Consider the following 17,406-nt stretch of genomic DNA (forward strand, 5'->3'; position numbering starts at 1 on the left):
CATATTAGATATAGCATCGTCCTTTCAAACTGGTTGGGGCTGTAACGTTTCAAATTCAGAATTTTAATATCACAACTACGTACTAAATGTGCGACTAATAGCCTGAAATGGAGCCGAATACATAGAGAACAGCTGATGAAATCAATAAAGTGTGGTTTTCACTCAATTTGAATTCATTGGATCCAAACAATATTTGAGCAAACCATCAACTAACTCAAGCTAAGACTTGCTTCTACTTTTCTTTATTTCTAATAACCTATATATATATTTTTAATTTGGGATTTACTAGCCACCGATCATTTGGACTGTTCAAAGAGCCATATATTTCGACCAGCTAACACCCAAGTTTAACGTTTACCCTCTTCAAATTTTATATTTATCTTTACTTGAATTAAACTTCCACAGTCGCTAAACACAGCTTCATATGCTGGTTGGCTGGACATGAGAGACCACTAACAAGAGTGAGATTGCAGAAAATGGGGATAACCCAAGATACAAAATGTACAATATGGGACAATGCACCAGAGACGATAGAACACCCGTTCTTGGAATATTAGTTCTCAAAAGCGTGTTTACGGGCAATGCTGAAATGGTTGAATATTGGAATACAAAATACCACATTACAAGGCATATGGAGAAGGGTAACAAGAGGAGTCAAAGAAGAAAGTTGCAGAACATTCGTAAAGACAACATTAGCAGCGCCGGTATATGTTATATGGAAGGCACGAAATGAAGCATTATGGCATCAAAGAGTTCCCAATCCTGGGACAATATGTACTCAAGTTCAGCAGGAACGCAAAATAAGGAATGACAGAATATCTAGTAAGAAAGGAAGTAAAAGGGACAGGGAGTGGATAGAATACGAGCTCTGAACACACACTAAAATATGCTCGCTAGTCGAATATAGTAAAATATAATATTGTATCCACAAGGATTGGAGTTAAATAATATTATTGTTGTTTGTAGCTGGATCACTATCTAAGATGATCAACAATTAAGAGTTTTGTATTTAATAATAAAATTAACTAAGAGTCTAAGCTATTGACTAATGACAAACAACGCAAGTAGTAAGCAAAGGAAGATATCAATGGGGAGAAGATAGGGTTGATAGGGTAGGTGCAAGACAAATCTTTGGGATCTAACTCTAGATAATTCACTTCTAATGTTCAAGTGAGTCTCTCAAATTCACTTGGTTATTAATTCAATTGTTTAGTAGAAACTCCTCTCTCGATTAAGTCTCAACTTCACAAGATAAACCAATTTTAAGCATGTGAAGATATGCAAGAATTCGTAGTGGATTGGTCTTTAAGAGAACCTCTCTCAATTTTAACTAGGTTCAATCAACAATTCAACTAGCCTCTTTCGGTTACTAAGAAAAATTAAAGATTTCAACCAACAAAATATAAACCAACAATATCACAAGTTATGCCTCTCTCGATTACATGAACTAGAGAAAATAGAAGAAACAACTGAAACATCCAAAATGATTCAATACATAAAAACTAGAGTTAATTATCCACAAACAAGTATCAATACAAAAAATCCATCAAACCCTAAAGAAGAATTACTCCATGGATATGGAGAAATTCATCACAATTAAGTTTAAGTCAAAGGAAAACATAAAACATCCAAACCCTTGTCTTGAGTGAAGATGAATGGTGAAATCCTTGTGCTCTTGCTTCTCCCTCTTCTCCTTCGCTTCCTTAGGTCTAAATTATATCAAGAGTCCTCAAAATACTATTTTTTTCATGTATATATACCAAGTAGGGTCGGGCCCAAACAATTACACCTTCTCTTACGCAAAAAGGATATTTTTTCCGGACAGGACGTGCGCGGCCGCGCACTTTCACACTGTTCTGCCCCATACGCGCGGTCAATGCGCGGCCGCGCATTTTCCGCTCGCTTTTCATCCTTTTCGGTTGGGAATATGAAAATATGTAAATTATAGAACTTGTAGCCCTTTGAATTAGCTTTCGAAAAATATATTGTGGAGCCCAAACGAAGTTCTGAGCAAAAAGTTATGTGTATTTTATTAGATAGTACGCAATACGCCTGCTCGATTCTTCGTTCGTTCTTAGCTATCATTGGTTTATCCCCGAACATGATCCCGGCTTATTTCCTTGGGCTTTTACTCAGGCTTAAAAGCTCTAAATCACTTGAATTCATTCCATAACATCTACGTAGCTCGGAATCACTCCTACAAGGCATAAAACACACAATTAGTACAAAACACTAGCGATTAAAGCTCAAACTCAGCTGAAGTACACTAAATTGGAATGTAATAATCGAAACATAAGATTATAGCCTACCATCAACAAAAGATCAGTATAGGCAAAGGTCATAACACAAAAGAATACATAGGATAGTTTTGCGACTATGGAAATATTATAGATAGCAATACCTAGCTTTCATAATCTGTATAGATTTGAAGTGTATGCATCATACAGTCGATGTTGGGATGATTAATAATATTTTTTTCTTCACAAAAAAAAAATCTTAATTCCCATCATGTGTTTAAAACACTCCAGAATAAAATTAGAAGGAAATAATTGTCAATTACTCCATATATATTCTGTATGTTATATACAAAAGTTATACAAATTTTATGTAATTTTTTTTTACCGAATGTAAATAGTTTCTGGCGCGTGCTAGAAGTAATACTTGCCCGTGCAAGTTTCTCATTTTAAATGACGGGCTAAGCCCCTAGTTCTGCTTCCTGGGCTGGATCAACCCTTTGGGCGAATTAGGATCCATTGGACTAGACAAGCCCATGATGACATGCTTTCTCCCGATTTATACTTATCACTTTTCTTCTGAACTCAAAACTTTTTTCTTTTTAACACTTTGATGCAAATGAGAAATGATTATCAGTAAACATCTAAGGGACTTTTATATACGAAATTCAAAACTTATTTACCCTATTTATCCTAGTTGTATATATATATATTGTATGTTGTTTTTATACCCGACAAACAAAATATATACTCCCTTCGTTTCAGTTTAGATGAGGTAGTTTGACTCGGCACGGAGTTCAAGAAAAAAAAATTTGAAACTTATGGTCTTAAAAGTTAAGGGCTAAAAACTTTGTGGCGCCATGACATTTGTATGGTTATAAAAGCTTTTCATTAAGTGTAAAATAAGTAAAATGAAAAGTTTAAAGTAGAATTCTTTTCAAATTTAGAAGTGTGTCATTTATTTTGGAACAGACTAAAAAGGAAAGTACCTCATCTAATATGAAACGAAGGGAGTACAATTTATTTATGTCTTCTTCTTCTTTTTCGAGTTTCAATCTGAAATTTCTAAGCAAAACCACCTCGAATCTTCATCAGAATTCTCTCAAAATCGAGATATTGTAACGACCCGACCGGTCGTTTCATGAATTAATGCCCCGTTCCCCTATTAACTGCTTTCCCCGTATTTGTTTTTGCTATTGTGAGTTGCCGTGAGGATTTATTTGGAGTTTCGGGGAGTTTTGGGACACTTAGTCCCTAAATGAGAGTTTAAGCTTTAGGATTTGGACCGTAGTCGGAGCAGTGTGAAGACGGCCTCGGAATGGAATTATGTCAGTTCATTAGCTCCGTCGGATGATTTCGGGCTTAGGTGTGTGATCGGATTGTGTTGTGGAGGTCCGTACCTTAATTAGGCTTGAAATGCCGAAAGTTGAATTTTTGAAGTTTCCGGTTCGATAGTGAGATTTTGATATCGGGGTCGGAATGGAATTTCGGAAGTTGGAGTAGGTCCGTTACGTGCGTGTAAATTTTAGGTAATTCAGATGAGGTTTGATAGACTTTTTTATCAAAAGTGAAACTTTGAAGTTTTGGAATCCTTGGGCTTGAATCCGAGGGTGTTTTGATGATTCGATGTTGTTTACAGTGTTCCGAAGGTTGCTACAAGTTTGAATAGTGGTATAGGACTTGTTCGTAATTTTGGTTGAGGTCCCGGGGGCCTCGGGATGATTTCGGGAGGTTGTCAGAAGAATTGGAAGTGGTTTGAAGCATCTGAAGCTGCTGATCTTCTGTCATAACAGCACCTGCGGTTGGGGATCGCAGGTGTGGAGCCGCAGAAGCGGCGCTAGCATCGCTGAAGCGGAAAAGAGGAGAGCTAGCAGGGACCGCAGGAGCGGGCGCTTCACAGCAGAAGCGGCACCGCATCTGCGCAAAAGAGATCGCAGGTGCGGAAAATTGCTGTTTAATGAATTGTCGCAGATGCGACTTTAGTTCCGCAGAAGCGGGACCGCAGGTGCGGTCCCATGGATGCAGAAGCAGATTTGCTGGGCAGAAATAAGTATTTCGAGGGTTTGAAATCAAAAGTTAGAAAATCGATTTGGAGCTCGGGTGAGGGCGATTTTGGAAGGATTTTGAAGAGGAAATCAGCGGGTAATGATTCCTAATCCCTTTCTAGTTGTATTCCTATAATCTAATCTTAGTTTTGTCATTTAATTTCGGAATCGGGATGAAAAATTGAGGAAAAGTGGGGAGAAGCTCTTAGGCCTAATGTTGGGGTTTTGATCTAGATTTTGATGTCGTATTGGAATAATTTTGGTATAAATGAACTCGTGAGAGTATGAGGATTTTGAATTTGTAAATTTTACCCGATTCCGAGACGTGTGCCCGAGGGTGGAGGGGCTTTTTTCTCATTTTTCCTAATTTCGCGTATTAGCTTAGAATTTATTTGTTGAATTAGTTACTTGAAGTTTTCTTTACATCATGCAATTACTTTGAATAGATTTGGGTCGTTTGGAGTCGGATACTCATGGCAAGAACGTGGTATAGATTTGATTGAACTGGTTCGAGGTAATTATCTTGCCTAACATTGTGTGGGGGACTTCCCCTTAGGATTTGAGTCTTCTATGTTGATTGTAGTTTGTGTACGCGAGGTGACGAGTGCGTGTTCGGACTTATTTGTGGAAAATTGGCCTTTTAGGGTTCGTAGGTCTTTATATTCACTGTGTATGAATGTGTTCTTGACCAGACTGAGTTTCCTATTTACTAGTTTCTCCTCTACATGCTTAATTGGAATTAATTGCTTCATGATTCACTCTTATTGCCTAATTGACTCCTATTTGATTAAATTGAAGAATTTTGTATCTCCTATTGTTATGCTATCTTTTTCATAGCAGTTGTCTTATTTGAGAATCATCATTATCCTTCCTAAAATTTGTTTAGTCTTAAGTGGAGCTAAAAATCATCTTTCCTTAATTGAATTGTTGAATATCCTCGAAATTGTCCAATCTTAATAGAAGTTAGATAACCTATGTCCTTATTGACTTTCCCTTATTTGGGGCTATTTGACTCATGTTGATTTCCTTGTTATAGACTTGTATATTGTGGGATTGTCGCTATGTATTAGTTTTTCCCGTTGTTGAATTGTTCCCTTTATGCCAGCATTTCATTTCTGTGGTTATTCCTGGTGAGCTGGTTCTGCCGTTTTCTTGCGATTTATAGTCCTTAAGTTGATTTACTTGTCTTACCTTGTATTATTGTCATTGTTGTTGTTTTATGTATTGTGGTGATGTACGAGCTTTCTGTTGTGTTGTGACTGTTGTTTCTGTTGGTTGCGCTGCATGTTCACTATGGGACTACGGATCAGTATTCCGGGAGATCCCCCTGCATATTTACTTTTGGTACTACGGGACTGCACCCGGGAGATTCCCCTGTACACATGTATTGAGGATACTGCGAGATCCTCGGGATACCGAGAGTTCCCCAACACATATATTGTGGATACTAAGAGATTCTCGGGATACCGAGAGATCCCCAGCACATATATTGATGGTATAAGAGATCCTCGGGATACCGAGAGATCCCCAACACATATATTAGGATACTAAGAGATCCTCGGGATGCCGAGAGATCCCCAGCACATATATTGAGGATAATGAGAGATCCCCGATTATTTACGTTTGGGACTACGGGACGATATCTTGGGAGATCCCCTGTTAAAAATCATTGCGTTTGAGCTGATGTTTCATTGATCCTATCCCTGTGTAAACATATAGGTGTTGTCCGTTATGTTCCTTATACTTACTAGTTGGTATGAACTATGTTAGGACACTTGCGCAAGCATACACATGGTTAATCACCCTTATTGGATAGGATCCTTGAGATTTCCGAGTATAGACGCACACCCTTGCTGTTTGCCTTCCATGTGAGAATGACTCTTTTGGGCACGTGAGTTGTCAGTATGATTAGGAGGTGTGATGAGGGCACAGGATGACAAGTGTTAGGGTTCAGGTATTGAGACCCGTATTGTATGATTATGAGATGAGGTGTCACAGAGTGACTGATATGCGAAGGTTATCTATTTGAAAAGATTATATTCGAAAAGCATTTATTCTGAAGGAACTCTTTTTGAAAAGAACATTTATTTGAATGAAGTATATTTCGAAACATTTTTATCGCTTAAGGGTTTGACTATTTGATTGACGCTTGTTGGTTAAGACTTAAGGTGAAAACTATCGGAGTTGTTGAATTATGACTTGTCTTTACTGTATTGTGATTTAGGATTTGGGTTGTATTCTCGCTTACCTTTTCGTGTTTTCCTTATGGTGTTCTACTTAGTAATTGCTGTTTTCTTTCCTTATTTTAATTACTGTATTGTTAGCCGTATCGCGTAGTCTCTATATAAATATCATGTTCTGTATATTAAACCAGTAGGTGTCTTGATTGTTCCTCGTCACTACTCCACCGAGGTTAGTCTTGATACTTACTGGGCACCGCTGTGGTGTGCTCATACTACACCTCTGCACATTGTTTTTGTGCAGATCTAGGTATTGTTCGCTAGTAGCTATGCGGATTCTTGCCGAGGAGACTCAAGGTAGCCCTGCTGCTGCGTTCGCCGGCTTCAGAGTCGCCTTCCTTTTTTTATATTCACACTATTGTACTTATTCCATACGGTTGTATTTAGAAGTTGTTTCGAAACTCTGTAGAGCTTATGACTTGTACTACTGGGTTTTGGGAATTATAATTTTGTAGAGATTTCTGCTTCAAGACTGTTAAATCTCATTTATTATTGTGGTATTTCAGCATGAGTTAGGCTTACCTAGTCCCTAAGACTAGGTGCCATCACGATACCCAAACGGAGGGAACGTTGGGTCATGACAGATATAAAGTATACAATCATTTGCAACAACATCCAATTCAAACAAATAGCAATTTTCCAAAATTCAATTATCAAATTCAAAATTTCGAAGCTTTTTAATGGCCGTCAATAGAGTTTAAGTTCATGTCTTTACAGTCTAATTTAGTTTTTGATTTAGAATTTGAGTTTAATGTCAATTATAGAGTTAATTAAATATTCAATCAATAAGGTGGAGACGAAGGTGAAGAAGAACTCTTGGGATTTTTGCGGGAGTAAATTACGAGTTACGACTAAAACATCTTAATTCTATAGAAAATATCTTTTAAAAGTTTTTAATAAATTGGAAGCAATAGATGAGGATCCTAGGTGAGAGAGAGGGAAGAGATATGAGGAGAATCTGATGATTAAGGAGATCCGCAGAGAGAGGAGATCAGGGAATATATGGCTCCTCCTTATACCTAAAATTGTAAAATTTGATTCTAATACATTATTTCTTATATAAATGGTAACTTGTATGTATATACTAACGTAGTTAAGTGATAACCTCACTAGGAGGGGTAAATAAGTTTATAATGTAGCATATATAAATAAAAGTTCCAATATAAAAATCATTTTCTTACTCAGACCGAGCTCCCAGTTCCAACATCTATATAAACAAGAAATTAATTCAAATATTATACAGCCATTCTTAATATTTTCAATTTATAAATGATACATTATAACAAATATTAATAGAGCTTATATTTTGTCTTAACATTATTTAAATATTGGGGGGAAAAACTTCCGATTTTGGCACCAATGACGGGTTTATACTCTCACAAAACTAGGAAATAGTAAGAAACATACACTCAGGCCCTTGAAGAAGTTTAAAACATAGAGTAGGTAATAAATTAATATACCGACCACAATCGGTTGAAAATTTTGAAAAATAAAATAAATATAAATTTATATCAAGATTCGATCGACATCAGTCATAAATTCTAATTAGTTTTATAATTTAAAAATGATTTATATATTTACTCATGTTTGACCAAAAATTTGACTTCAATACCGACTGAAATTGATCGGTAAATTGGAAAATATTTTCCAGGTTTAATTATCTGACCAATTTCAGTCGAAAATTATAAAATATTATTTAATTTATATTTTACTTTCTACACAAAAGCTGAAGTTTGACTACATACAGACCGATTTCGATCGGAATGTTAAGATTACGGACGCAAGTTGTATTTTTGGTTTTTGGCACTAAATTTACCGACAAACTTTGGTCAGTTCAGTTATTAAAAAAAACCTTTATTTTGGCCATTTCCGACCGAATATAGATGGTTTCTTAGACGGTTTGCACTTTGACGGATTTTGGTCGGAAATCGACAGACGGTTTTTGGGCATTTTTTAGTAGTGAATAAACACTCGAGTTGCAAAATATTGTCGAGGCTAGTGACATCACAAGTACGAAAATCAAACTTGATCTCTGCATTTTGTTCCTCTTTGAAAAACACATTTTCCTGACAAATATTATTGGTCTATATTTGGTTGGCTACTACAATAGGTTTGGGTTCTCGCTTAGATTTTGTTCACATGGATTTATAAATGACATCACGCAACAAACATGAATTTCACATAGATTTTGTAAATCATATCACTTAACAAACTTGAATATTCTACTAATATGATGTAACTTGTAAGCGGATACTTAGAACTACCTTGGCTCATGCTAGAATGGCCACTTTCTTTTTTAAAAATGGTCACTCAACAAACATTTTTGTTCCTCGTTGAAAAACACATTTTCCTGATTGAAAGAGGAACTCTTTTGGCCTTTTTTTGTTGTTAGTTCAAAATCTACAATGAGAGAGTCATGTTTAGGGGTAGCAAATGGGCGGGTTGGGCTGAATTTAGGCGAGTCAAGATGGGTTAGGTCAATAAATGGGTAATTGCCCAACCCATTCCAAAGTATTCTTGGGCTAAGATGGGCTGGGTCAAGATGGGCTAAAAAATGGCCATAATTGGGGTAACTAAGTAAAATTCTAGATAAGTTGCGTTGAGATCCCTTTGTTTTAGGTGAGTTTCATGGGTTGTATTTGGACTGTTTAATGGGTCATAGTGGGCTATAAAGAATAATGGGTTAACTTGGGCTCAAAATTCATGAGCTAAAATGTTTGTAGTCCAGCCCATTAATCTCTGAGTGGGTTGAGCGGATTGAATAGATTTGGGCTCACATTGCCACCTCTAGTGATGTTAAATGGAGCAGACAACGAGTTCTCCTTTTCTTCATACTTCCATCGAGGCTAAGATTTATGTTTTCCTTCATATATTCTTTTGGGTAATTTTATAGATAGAAACCTTCATTACCTCGGGTCAGTATAGCTTTTGTGAATAACTTTAATTAAAAAACAAAATAATAATTTTTTCACACAATATAGTTTTAATAACCGTTGAGGTCAACATAGGTCCACTTTATTCAAAGATAGGTAATAATTTAAAATGAAGTCTGAAAGGAAAAAATCACATCAAATCTTTATATGAATGATTTATAAATTAAATTGAATTATGAAAATATAAGAAAATTATATAAAATAATAATATTTGTAATGAATTTGCGTGTCAAATATTTTCATATGCTCAAAAATAGAAAGAATTTATGTTTCTTTGAAAGAGGAGGAAAAACTCTCTTCTCTCTTCTCTCTCAGCGCACGTTAGAGTGCATGTGCTAATGTACGGCGACTGCCATGGGGAGGGGACGACAGAAGAGAACTGCAACCACGAGTCAAGTAGCTGGTTATGCAGGAACGAGCACTCCAGTTTTGAGGAATGAGAGCAATACAATTAGAGATTTAGGGGAAACATCAATGGAACGGTGGCCCCCATTGTCAGCCACAAAGGAAGGTATGAAAACTCCATTAGATAAGGTCATTCATAGAGGCAAAGTAGTTTCTTATGGTCCGATGAAACATGCAAGTCCTAGTGTAAGCAAAAATGTGGCAATTGGTGCGAGTTCTGTAACAATTACTGCAAATTGGGGGGAAAAGAGAATACATAAGAGATAACTCGACCTCAAGTGAATTTTCCTCATGTGTAGGTTGAAAAAGGGCAGAAGCAGCGGGCAAATCTGTTTGTGAGATCGAATTTTGCAGCTAAAGGAATGGATTTGAGCTTTATTGCGCCAACTCTAAAAAATGGTAAGGTGATTGTGGAACTTTGCAAGGAAGAAATCGAGGAAGAAACTCTGAAATGGAAGCAAGCATTAATTTTGTATGTTGTTGGAGGAATTCCAACAATAGGTGCCACGGAAAGATATATTGCTTCAGTATGGAAATTTATAGCAAAGCCTAAGGTGTATTTTCACAATGATGGATATTTTATGGTTCGATTCAATTCTATTGAAGATAGGGATGAAGTGTTGTATTCCGGACCTCACATGCCGAATAACAAGCCTATCATTGTTAAAGTGTGGTCTGCTGATTTTGATATCAACAAAGAGGTCCTACAAACTATACCAGTATGGTTCAAGTACCCTAATCTTCCTTTGAACTGTTGAAGAAATAAGTGACTCAGCAGGATAAGTAGTGGCTTGGGAATTCCCCTGTATGCTGATGCTTGTACTACTCAAGTTGATAGGATCTCCTATGCAAGAGTGCTGGTGGAAATGAATGTTGCTAAAGAGCTGCCTAGATCCATCAAGGTGACTGATCCAAATGGGAGGGAGTTTGTACAGGAAATAGCATATGATTGGGTCCCTGAATTTTGTAATAAATGTATTCAAGTGGGCCACAAATGCAGAGTAGATGAGCAGGTAGGACCAAAACTTAAAGCTAAGAATCCAAACCAGAAACAGGAATGGCAACCTAAACCTGTACTTAAAGTGCAAGAAGCAGCTGATAAAGAACAACCAAAGATGACAGCTCCTAGTATTGAAGGAAATGCTAGCACTAGTACACTGGTTGCTAGTGCTAGTATAGGAGCAAGGAAAAGAGATGAAGAACAAGCAAGGCAGACATTTATAGGAAAGACAACAGCTAGAAGTAGAGAAAGACAATCAGTTGATGTAGTCAATGTGCTCAATGGCTTTAATCTTCTCACAGAGTCTGAACTGCAGCTAGCAATGCCAAGGCAAATGGAGGAAGGAACAAGTAGGCAGCAAGGTAATAATGGGCAGGAAGGGACTATGCAACCCCTTTTCATACCTGTATGAAGCTAGTCACTTGGAACATAAGGGGTCTAAATAAAGCCCCTAGGCAAAAATAGGTGAAGTGGTTCATACGTAGTAATAAAGTATATATGATTGCATTATTACAGCATAAAATAAAAGAGCGGAAGGCTATGCAAATAATAAGGAAAATCACACCTGGATGGGCATGTCTAGACAACTATGAATATAGTAGTAGAGGAAGAATATGGTTGCTATGTGATTCAAGTGAAATAGACTGCATAGAATTGGAAAGATCTTCTCAAATTATACACAATTCAGTATATGTTAGGAGATTGGATATGAGGTTCACATTTACAATTGTATATGGATTGCATAGTGTGGAAGATAGAAGAATCCTATGGAATGAGCAGACAAGTTTGCACTCTATACAACAAGGTCCATGGTTGATAATGGGGGATTATAATACCATTAGATCTGGGGAAGATAGACCACTTGGTAATCTTGTGCAACAAATGGAGATCAGAGACTTCAATGACCTTATTGAAAGCACTGGATTGACAAAAATGAAAACTAGTGGAAGGAGATTCACATGGACAAATGGACACACTTATAGTAGATTTGATAGGGCTCTGATTAATGCTGAATGGATGCTAGCCATGCCACACTTAGAGGTATGGGTTATGGATCCACATTGCTCTGATCATTCCTCACGGAGTATAACACTGGAAGAGGATGAAGACCATAGGCCTAAACCTTTCAAATTTTTAAATCACTTAGCTGAGCATGATGAGTTTGTAAAGATAGTAAGTGAAGCATGGGAGAGGCCACAGGAACAAAACATTATGAGAAATGTTTGGCACAAATTAAAAAGAGTGAAGCAGGCTATGAAGGTTTTAAACAATAATGAGTATAATGCTCTTGGTGATCGGATCAAGGTATGCAGACAAAGACTAATTGATTTGCAAGAACAAATGAAGGATCCTGGGCAATCTGAGGCTCTAGTAGTGTCACGACCCAAACCCAACCCGTGGTGATGGTGCCTATCATGGAACTAGGCCAGCCTCAACTCAACGAAAAACCAACCACAATACTAAAATTTAGAATATTTGCGAAAGAGTACTTTTATCCTTTAAGAAAATAGACTGTTCGTAACATAAGCAAAATCCATAACACGATTCAACCAGTCCAAAAGTAGGGTGTCACGGAGTACATAAGCTTCTGGAGAAATAACATAGTCTACTACAATGTTTATTGAATACAACTGAAACACAACTAGAATAGAGAAGGAGGGTCAAGATCTGCGAATGCCATGCAGATACCTCAACAATCTCCCTAGCCCGCAACCTCGATCAGTGACTGCCACTGGGACCGAAAGCACCTGGATCTGCACACAAGGTGCAGGGGGTAACGTGAGTACACCAACTAGGTAAGTAATTAGTCCAACCTATGGACTAATAGGTAGTGACGAACTCAACCTCATCAAAGATAACAAAAATAACGTATAGAAAAATAGGCATGCTTTTAGTAAAATAAACAGCTCGATCAGTTAAGCAGAGCAGGTATGAAAAAGCTAAAGAAGTGTACTTGTGCTACATCTACATGCCAATGCACATACTATATGAAATGCACCATGCTGAGTGCCTCATGTGCCCACAATCTCAAATGCTTGTCCACTCAGTACTGTATATGGCTCACACTGCCCAGGGAAGATCCATCCCGGAATATATACATCTCTGAAAGCAGTCACTCAGTACTGAGGAAGGCCAATCCAGCCTATGGAGAAGATCCATCTCTATATAATAGTAATAACAACCTCACAACCACCACTGTATATGGCTCACAAGGCCCAGGGAAGATTCATCTCAGAATATATGCACATCACAGACCATCAGTCTCTAGTACCGTGGAACATGCCAATCCAGCCTCATGGAGAAGATCCATCTCCATACCAAGGGAAGATCCATCCCTGAATATAATCAACCGCGCTCACTGGGGGTGTGTTACAGACTCCAGACGGGCTCCTTCAGCCCAAGCGCTATCACAAGCCAGCGAAGGCATATATCAATAATCCGTTGCGGCGTGCAGCCCGACCCATAACTATCACTCATAATCAGACTCTCAGCCTCACTCAGTCATCACTCTCCAGTCTCTCCCGCAGTCTCACAATGCCATGAAAACTTGCCCGGAAAAATGATATGATGTGCAAATAAATAACAGCTGAGATTGAGATGTGATATGAAATGCATGAACATGACTGAGTACAGAATATCAATGAAATCAGTGAGACGACAACAAGAAACGACCACTAGGGGTCCCAACAGTATCGGCGTAAAGCCCTAGCATGATAACTAGCATGATATATAGTCCATTTAATTCATCACATGAAGAATCACAGATATCTCGAAAAATCGAAATGGTGCATGGAATGAACCAGGTCACAATTCTCACGGTGCACGCTCGCACGCCCGTCACTTGGCATGTGCTTCACCTCAATACCATCATGTAGCACATAGTTCGGGGTTTCGAACCCTTAGAACCAAGTTTGGAAGCGTTACATACCTCAACCAAGCCAAAATCCTATTCCGCGATGCCTTTGCCCCACAAATCGAACTCCGGATGCTCCGAATCTAGCTTTAAACAATTCGATACAATCAACACGAGCTAAAAGAATCAATCCGATAAGAATATACTTAGCTTAAGACCAAAAGTCAAAATGTCAACTCAAAATACGGGCCCCGAGCCCACGTCTCAAAATCCGACCAAAGTCACAAAATCCGCCAACCCACTCAATTACGAGACTAACCATACTAGTTTTACTCAATTTCAACTTCGAATCGACTTTAAAATCCCACAAGTTCATTTTATGAAGTTCCACCAATTTTCCCAAAATTTTCATCCCAAATGTCCACTCAAATGACGAATCCAATGTTATAATCATGTATTTTAGCCGAAATTGAGTTAGAATCACTTGCCCGTTGGTTTTCTTGAAAAATCTCTCGAAAAGTCGCCAAATCCCGAGCTCTCTAGGTCAAAGTATGAAAATAAAACCCTGAACCTCGTATTTATAGTGCATTCCCGGATCCCAAATTCGCGGACCGCAGAATTACAGCCGCCCCCGCGTCCTTCACCGCTGACCGCAGAATTACAGCCGCCCCCGCGTCCTTTACCGCTGTCCGCGCCAGCCTCCACCGCTGAGCGCGAAATTCCGCCTCTCCCGCGAAAACACACCGTTGACCGCAAATTACTGGCATGGTCCGCGTTCTCAACTTTAGAGAACCCCCCCCCCCCCTGAAACTCTAGCAACTCCCCTCAGCAATGCAGCACCTGTTTCATCAGCTAAACTCCTCCGATAACTATCCGAAACACATCCGAGGCCCTGGGGACATCAACCAAACATACCAACCCATCCCATAACATCATTCAAACTTAGTCGAATGTACGAATCACTCAAAACAACACCAAACATCGAATCAAATCTCGGATTCAAGCCTAAGAACTCCAAACTCATAAATTCCACAAATGACTCCGAAACCAATCAAACCTCGCCCGAATATTCTCAAATTTTGCACACAGGTCGCAAATGACCTTATAAAGCTACTCAAACTCTCGAAATTCTATTCCGAAACCGTCTACACATAAGTGAACATCCGTATGACTTTTTCCAACTTAAGCTTCTAAATAGGAGGCTAAGTGCCTCATTCCACTCCAAAACCACCTCGGACTCAAATCAACCAACAGGCTACAATAAAACACTGTTGATGAACACAGAAGAAAGCATAAACCGGGAAAGCAGAGCTGTAACTCATGAAACGACTGTCGGGTCGTTACATCCTCCCCTTCTTAAACAAACGTTCGTCCTCGAAAGAGTCTAGAAACATACCTGAAGCCTCAAATAGCTGTGGATATCTACTCCACATCTCCCGCTCGATCTCCGAAGTAGCCTCCTTCACGGGCCAACTTCTCCACTGCACCTTCACTGAAGCTATATCCTTTGATCTCAATTTACGAACCTGCCGCACCACTAAAATAGCCACTGGCTCCACATTATAAGTCAAATCACCATCTAACTGAACCGTACTAAATCCAAAACATGAGACAGATCACTGACATACTTCCGGAGCATAGAAACATGAAATACCGGATGCACCCCCAACAAGCTAGGCGGCATAGCAAGCTCATAAGTCACCTCCCTTATCCTATGAAGTACCTCAAAAGGTCAGATGAACCGAGTGCTCAACTTGCCCCTCTTACCAAATCTCATAACACCCTTCATGGGTGAGACCCTCAATAGAACCTTCTCCCCAACCATATAAGACATATCACCAACCTTTCTGTCAGCATAACTATTTTCTCTTGACTGCGCTGTACGAAGCCGCTCCTGAATCACTTATTCCTTGTCCAAAGCATCCTGCACTAAGTTTGTACCCAAATGTCTAGCCTTGCCCGGCTCAAACCATCCCACTGGAGATATACACCGTCTCCCGTATATAGCCTTATATGGAGCCATCTGAATACTCAACTGATAACTGTTGTTGTAAGCAAACTCCGGGAGCGGTAAAAACTGGTCCCATGAACTCCCAAAATCGATGACACAAGCGCGCAACACGTCCTCCAATATCTGAATAGTGTGCTCAGACTGCCCGTCTGTCTGAGGGTGAAAAGTTAAACTCAACTCAACCTGAGTACCTAAATTTCGCTGCACGGCCCTCCAAAACTGCAATGTGAACTGAGTACCTCTATCTGAATTGATTGAAATTGGGACACCATGCAGGCGAACAATCTCTCAGATATAGCTCTGAAGCATAGGTAGTACACACAAGAATGAAGTGCGCGAACTTGATCAGCCGATCTACAATCACCCAAATAGCATCGAACTTCCTTAAGGTCCGTGGGAGGCCAACTACGAAGCCATGGTGATCCGCTCCCACTTCCACTCTTGAATATCTATCTGCTGAAGCAAGCCACCTAGTCTCTGATGCTCATATTTCACCTGCTGACAATTGAGGCACCGAGCTACAAATCACACTATATCTTTCTTCATTCTTCTCCACCTGTAGTGTTGTCACAAATCCTGGTACATTTTGCTGCACCCGGATGGATGGAATACCGTGAGCTATGGGCCTCCTCCAGAATCAACTCCCAAAGTCCATCTACATTGGGCACACATATCCGGCCCTGCATCCTCAATACCCCATCATTACCATTAGTCACATCTCTGGCATCGTCGTGCTAAACTCTATCCTTGAGGACAAGCAAATGAGGATCATCATACTAGCGCTCGCTAATGCAATCAAATAAGGAAGACCGAGAAACCACACAAGCTAAGACCCGACTGGGCTCCAAAAAATCCAACCTCACAAACCGATTGGCCAAAATCGATTGGCCAAGGCCTGAACATGAACTGTAAGAGGTCTCTCCCCAACATGAATATATGCCAAACTGCCCATACTCACCGCCTTCCTACTTAAGGCATCAGCCACTACATTGGCCTTCCTTGGATGGTACAAAATAGTAATATCATAGTCCTTTAGAAGCTCCAACCACCTCCGCTGCCTCTAATTGAGATCCTTCTGCTTGAACAAGTGCTGGAGGCTACGATGATCGGTAAACACCTCACAAGACACACAATAGAGATAATGCCTCCAAATCTTCAACGCGTGAACAATGGCAGACAACTCCAAATCGTGAACAGGGTAGTTCTTCTCATGGGGATTCAACCGATGAGAAGCATAAGGAATCACTCTACCCTCCTGCATAAACACACACCCAATACCAACTCTAGAAGCATCACAATATACGGTATATGAACCTGAGGCTGATGGCAAAACTAACACAAGAGCTGTGGTCAAAGCTGTCTTGAGCTTCTGAAAGCTCGTCTCACACTCATCCGACCACCTGAAAAGAGCACCCTTTGGGTCAACTTGGTCAAGGGTAATGCAATAGATGAAAATCCCTAAACGAACCAACGGTAATAACCCGCCAAACCCAGAAAGCTACGAATCTCTATGGCTGAGGACGGTCTGGGCCAACTCTGGACCGCCTCTATCTTATTCGGATCGACCCGAATACCCTCGTTGGACACCACGTGTCCTAAGAACGCCACTAAACTGAGCTAAAACTCACACTTGGAGAACTTAACATAAAGCATCTTCTCCCTCAACCACTGCAATACAACTCTC

The 17,406-nt window shown here is 39.4% G+C and overlaps 1 protein-coding gene across 1 annotated transcript; it reads left to right on the forward strand.

Annotated features, from left to right (window-relative positions):
• On the forward strand, positions 9,807 to 16,037 carry LOC109235000. Its single transcript, XM_019401024.1, has 5 exons — positions 9,807 to 10,076; positions 10,157 to 10,587; positions 10,636 to 11,263; positions 11,374 to 12,162; positions 15,999 to 16,037. Exons 1-5 carry the CDS (start codon positions 9,807 to 9,809, stop codon positions 16,035 to 16,037), a joined length of 2,157 nt encoding a protein of 718 aa, XP_019256569.1.

The sequence above is a fragment of the Nicotiana attenuata genome, chromosome 1 (assembly GCF_001879085.1).
Source record: "Nicotiana attenuata strain UT chromosome 1, NIATTr2, whole genome shotgun sequence".
Lineage (NCBI taxonomy): Eukaryota > Viridiplantae > Streptophyta > Magnoliopsida > Solanales > Solanaceae > Nicotiana > Nicotiana attenuata.